Consider the following 6,406-nt stretch of genomic DNA (forward strand, 5'->3'; position numbering starts at 1 on the left):
AAATCAATGCACCTTTTAATATAAACGAGCTCTACAGTATTATATTTCTGCATTTTTGCTATTCATGTCTTTGAATACTCTAATCCTTTACAATGAAGTGCAAACCAGAAAAAAGTTCTATCATATATAATTCTCTTAAGCTTTCTTCTGATGTTATCATGGTAGCAGGAGGTCTTGCATATTAAGCAGGCAACATTCAACATCACTCATCACTTCCCTTTCAACTGTTGTGTGTACTAACTAGGTTTTACCTGGACAGGATGTTGTGTAATGTAATACATGTACCGGTCAATCTGAAGATCAAGATGGTGATTTTGAGTTAAAGAACAGGCATGTACAATTGGCATTACATATTGGAAAATGTTTTTTAAATCAAAAACTATAAGCTCATCTCAGCCTAAAGTTTGGGCAGACGCTCCCGCGCGGCACATGCCAGCAATTCCATCCCCCTATGAAATGAGCAATAAGTAGGAGAGTTATACACGGTATCATACCTAAAATTTTATCAGAAATATAGATACGATACTATGATTCTCCCCAACATGCTACATTAGACAAGCTAACCTCATTTATAAAAAGATACACACTTACACATGACATGTATTTGTATATATGTGATATCTCATCTCATCTCATTATCTCTAGCCGCTTTATCCTTCTACAGGGTCGCAGGCAAGCTGGAGCCTATCCCAGCTGACTACGGGCGAAAGGCGGGGTACACCCTGGACAAGTCGCCAGGTCATCACAGGGCTGACACATAGACACAGACAACCATTCACACTCACATTCACACCTACGGTCAATTTAGAGTCACCAGTTAACCTAACCTGCATGTCTTTGGACTGTGGGGGAAACCGGAGCACCCGGAGGAAACCCACGCGGACACGGGGAGAACATGCAAACTCCACACAGAAAGGCCCTCGCCGGCCCAGGGGCTCGAACCCAGGACCTTCTTGCTGTGAGGCGACAGCGCTAACCACTACACCACCGTGCCGCCTATATATGTGATATATATGATGTATATTCATACATTGTTACTTTACGGAAATCTTCAATAAGTTTGGTCTTTTCATGACAGCCTGTTGTTGACCTAAATATAATGCACATGAAATGACACTCCTCAACTCAACATGTCCTTTACAATCATTTAAGCCACCATGGGCAATGCTGAAATCACTGCTGCAAACAGTACATCGCGCGAAACTGTCATTATTGTTGACCCTTATCAGACAGGGAGATTCTTTTGTGTAATCTGAGCTGAAGTGGGTTTTGTACTTTGGTTTTTTGGGGCGCACTCTCTCTCTGCCATGCCGATCCTGTAGGCTGCACTGACTCAACTGAAAACTTTGGTCCTCGAGAAAAGGGATAAAAGCCCGCCCACACTGAAAGCTGATTGGCTTATTTTGCTGAGTAACCCAATCAGGATGCTCCTTGTCTGGCATGTGCTACATGAACAGGCACACAGGCAGTGGAAAACGTCAGCAGTATCTGGCAACACTGCACACAGTCTTCCGGGAGACTTGGGATGTCTGCGTTATAAGGGTGACCACAGATCGTTAACCATACCCCCCCCCCCCCCCCCCCCGAAAATTTCTCAACGGATTTACATCGATCTCAAAAACTATCATTTTGGTCTGAAAAAGTCGGAAATCCGCCGATCGGCGGAAAATTCTCATCCCTGATCGTGACAGAGCAGCCACTTCTGATTGGGCGGAACACATTAACCACGAGAAACGGAACACTGTTCGTTTGTGGGACTGAAAATAAGAGAGGGGGAAAATAATACTTGATGCACAAAATTTAAGACCTGCAAACAAAATCCAATACTTTTTCAAGGCCTTAATTTTCTAATAGTAAATTTAAGACTTTTTCAAGTTTTTAAGACCCCGCGGGTACCTTGCTTTTACAATGTAATTTTGCCTCTGTGCACCACCACAATGGACTTGCAATGAAACAAGAAGTGATTTATGTGTAGACTTTCAACTTTAATTCAAGGAGTTTAACAAAAAAAATATATATATTGCATTAACCATTTAGGAATCACAGCCATTTTTAGCATATCCGGCCGTAGGCCAGGCCGGATGAGCTTATGCAATCACGCGTCGTCCATCCACAATTTACAAAAATTGCTACTCCTCCTACTGGATTGATCAGATTTTGATCAACCATGTACAATGTTCCCCAGGTGGTTGCGCATAAAAGTTGTCAAGATGGTGGTGCCACCTGTCATATTTCCAATTTTATGGACGTCTGAAATTTTTGGGTGGCTCATCACATTAAACGCTACTCTTCGTAAACTGCTACAAGGTTTTCTCTGAAACTCACCCAGAAGACTCTAAAGACATATTCCAACAAGACTTGTTCACCAGGTGGCGCCATCTACCATGAATGAGGCAACAGAGGGATCACATGCAATTTCACGAAAATCGCTATTCCTCCTACAGGAGTGATCAGATTTTCATCAAACTCGTATAGAATGTTCCCCAGGTTGATATGTATAAAAGTTGTCAAGACAGTGGCGCCACCTGTCATATTTAACATGGGTGTTTGAAAATTTTGGGTGACTCGTCTCACCAAACACTACTGTTCGTAAACTGCTAGGATGTTTTCACTGAAATTCACCCAGAAGACTCTAAAGACATATTCCAACAAGAGTTGTTCACCAAGTGGTGCCACCTACCATGGATGTGGCTACACAGGGGTCGTATGCAATTTCACAAAAATCGCTACTCCTCCTACAGAACTGATGGGATTTCAAACTCACACACAACAGTAGTGGCCGGTATGAGCTACAGCTTCATTGAGGCTATTTTTCATAGTCCCTGCATTTTCACAGGCTCAAAAGTAATCAGACAATTGACTGATAAGCAGTTTCATTGCCAGTTATGACCCGCTTCCTCATTATTTCATAAGAAATTAAGGAGATGAAAGCTCTGGAGTTAATACCAAGTGCTGAATTTGTATTTGGTAACTGTTCATGGGAACTCTCAATATGTGGTCCAAAGATGTGTCAATGCAAGAGGAGCAGGCCAGCATTAGAAAGCATTCAAAAAAGACAAAGAAATTGCAGAAACTTTAGGAGTGGCCAAATCTACAACTTGGTACGTACTTAAAATAAAAAGAAGGACTGCACTGGTGAGCTCAGCAACTCTGGAAGACCATGGAAGACATCTAATATGGATGATCACAGAATTCTTTCCTTGGGGAAGAAAAACCCTTCACAACATCTAGCCAAGCCAAGCCCACTCAAGGAAATGTGAAAATGAAGGGACTATGTTAAACTGGCTGTAATTCCTCAGGGTTTAATTTAATATTTTTTTAATTAAATGCATTGAATTAAAGCTGAAACTTCAAGAACTTATTGGTTTCATTTCACATCCATTGAGGTGGTGTAGAGAGGTTATGAAAATGTGTCACTATCCAAATACTTATGAACCCACCTATATAGGATAGACAAGTTTATGCCTTGCATAAATGGTTTTTTTATTATATTTTTTTAAATTCTTCTATTTATATACGTTGCTGACCCTGAGGCACAAATTTCGTTTACATGTGAAACATGCAAATGACAATAAAGAACCTTGAAAGTTGCATTTAAGCTCAAAACATTCTTCATTGCGCATGTGCTGCTCATTTTCATGAAGGTTGCAAGTAATTGAGTTTATTAACCCACTGGAAATTGGACTGGCTTCCCAACCGCAGTAAGTTCTCCCACGTGTTCTCAGTGTTCCTGGGATAGTCTCTGGATCCAACATGACCATGATCAGGATAAATCTGGTGCATTGGGATGTGAACCTGCTGCAAATCTCCCCTTTTATGACATGCACTACACAACCACCAGAGGGTGACACATGCTCATGTTTCCCTCAAGATTGCTCCTTGATGTAATATAATCTCAATCATGCATGACTCAGGCTCATTAAATTCAAAGGGAATTCAAACCATTTAGTATACTGGATATAATATAATTACAATGTCAAAGAAATATGCTAAAGCCTTTTAAGCAAACAAGAATAGCTCGCAGGGAGGGATGGAAATGACTGCACTGTTACAAAACATTACATTCAGTAGACAGTCCTAGTTTGGATGTGTATATACATGCCGTGCGTGCATGTCTACATACTAGTCCTGCTTCGTGACTGAGGATTTTAATCCGAATAAAGTCTTTAGTAGGATAAAAAGAGACGCACAACCAGACTGTTCTGTCTGGGACAGGGGTTGTGAAGAGAAAGTCTTAACAGGTCTCAGTCTCAGAACTTTGAGAGAAATTTCATAATAATAATAAAAAAAATAATAAATATATCTCAAAAAAATCTTACTATTGTTGGAAATGAAATAAAAAAAAAATAAACTCATGACTCCCAAATGGGTGTGAGGTTTCAAAAAAGATAAAGGGGGGAAAGTTGGCAGAAGGAAGAGGTGCAAGAGGAAATCATCTATATAAAAAAAAAAATCATCACACATGCGCGCACACGCACAAATGCAACCGGACGGGAAACATTCGTCATTCATGAAACGCTCTGATAGTATTTCAGTGATTGTTTAAATGACTGACTGTATGGTTTATAGACTGCAATCGTGGAAGGACAAACACCTTTAATACCTCACCAACACCACCTTAAATAAAGAAAAAAAAAATTTATTCCCCCCCCCATGAAAAAGTAAACATGACACATCACAGTGAAAGGAACAATGGTTAACAATTCAGTGACCGCCATGCCACGCCCATATTCATCAAGCCTTGCTAGCCCCTGCTGCAAAGAACAATGACTGATGTGTTCTGTTCCTACAAATAACTGTATTCCTCAGGAATATGCAAAATGTGTTTAAATGAATAACAGGTTGTGGAAAGGGATGTGAAAACAGGGCTGTATGTGCGCTTTATTGGGCCCGCCTGGACATCAGCATTTCTCTTATGTTGTCCTCCGCCTCCTTCACGCTGCGCTCCAGGTACGTCTTCTTTTGCTGAAGAGAAGAGAAGAGAGAGACAGATAAGACATGTGAAATACCATGAAATACAGTCATTTAATTATGCACTCTAGCAAACTCAGGTGGTGTTTACATTAGACCGTATCCGTCTCGTTTTCGTCGCGGATGCACTGTCCGTTCACATTAAAACGCCGGGAAACGACTCCGCAGGCGGAACAACTTGAATCCGCCAGGGCCCACGTATTCAACCCAGTTCGTATCTGATCCGGTGCTGTGTAAACATTGAGATACGAGGAAACGCAGTGCTGAGCTCTAGCTGACGTCGTCATTGGACAACGTCACTGTGACATCCACCTTCCTGATTCGCTGGCGTTGGTCATGCCACGTTGGTCATGTGACGCGACTGCTGAAAAACGGTGCGGACTTCACTTCCTGCTATTGTTTCCGCCTTGTATCACCTTTTTGTTTTTCATTAAAAGAGTATAAAAGTATGAATATAATGCTTTGCCATTCTTAATGTTGTTCATGGTAAGATGCAAATACTGCCCATTGTGTAGTTATGATTGTCTTTAGGCTTGCCATCCTTCCACTTGCAAGTGGTGAGTGACTTGCGCATGCCCGATATGCACTGGGATCACACACACAGCGGCTCAGTCCCGAATCACTGCTCGTGCGCTTCACTCGCGCGCTCTGTGAGCTGCGCAGGGCCAGAGTGCGCACCCTCCAGAGGGCACTCGCTGTTCAGGGCGGAGTGATTTGGAGCGCAGCCGCTGAGGAGGAAGCGCTGAGCCGCACTGACACATTTCAACTTATGTGCCGTCTAATTAGTCATGTGATTAGCGTATCCGTGTATTGGCGTTGCTGTGTGCACGCGAATCGTTTTAAAAACGTTAATCTGATGATCCGCTGATACGGTCTAATGTAAACACCACCACAGATTGCTGATTATACACTAGATAGCCAAAAGTACTGCATGTTGACAGCTGACCATCTCACCTATACGTGGCTCTTTCCCAAACTGTTGCAACAAATCTGGATGCACACAACAGTACAGAATGTCTTTGTATGCTGTAGTATTAGCAATTTCCCTTCACTGGAACTAAGAGGCCCAAACCTGTTCCAGCATGAAAATGCCCTGTGCACATGTCGGACATGTGCTAGCAGTGCTCAGCATTGCTGTGGCTAGAGTTTTCAAATGAGAAGCTCAAACATTTTTTCACTTGCTGGATGAAAATCTAGCAAAGTAAAAACAATTAGGAAAAGTGAGTTTTCAAATTTGTGAAATCAGAGACAGGGAGGCGGAGCAGAGAGAAATAGGTCGGAGTTTAAAAATCTTAAATCTGTAGACATGCTTCCCAATTTATTACCCATTGCTATAAACAGAATCTAATCGGCAAGTCCTGATACCATCATCAATCAGCTCAAGCCTAAAGACAACTATACCATAACATGCTAAGGACTGATATGTAGCGATGTC

At 41.9% G+C, this 6,406-nt stretch overlaps 1 protein-coding gene across 2 annotated transcripts in view; it reads right to left on the reverse strand.

Moving 5' to 3' along the window:
• Positions 1-4,576: 4,576 nt before the first annotated feature.
• Positions 4,577-6,406, reverse strand: part of pfdn1 (prefoldin subunit 1) — a 74,407-nt gene continuing 72,577 nt past the window's right edge. For both annotated transcript variants that reach the window (XM_060936275.1, XM_060936274.1), the window contains exon 4: positions 4,577-4,965. In XM_060936275.1, coding sequence (XP_060792258.1) covers positions 4,882-4,965 — 84 coding nt within the window. In that variant the 3' untranslated portion in view covers positions 4,577-4,881. The remainder of the gene's footprint in view (positions 4,966-6,406) is intronic.

The sequence above is a fragment of the Neoarius graeffei genome, chromosome 12, assembly GCF_027579695.1.
Source record: "Neoarius graeffei isolate fNeoGra1 chromosome 12, fNeoGra1.pri, whole genome shotgun sequence".
Lineage (NCBI taxonomy): Eukaryota > Metazoa > Chordata > Actinopteri > Siluriformes > Ariidae > Neoarius > Neoarius graeffei.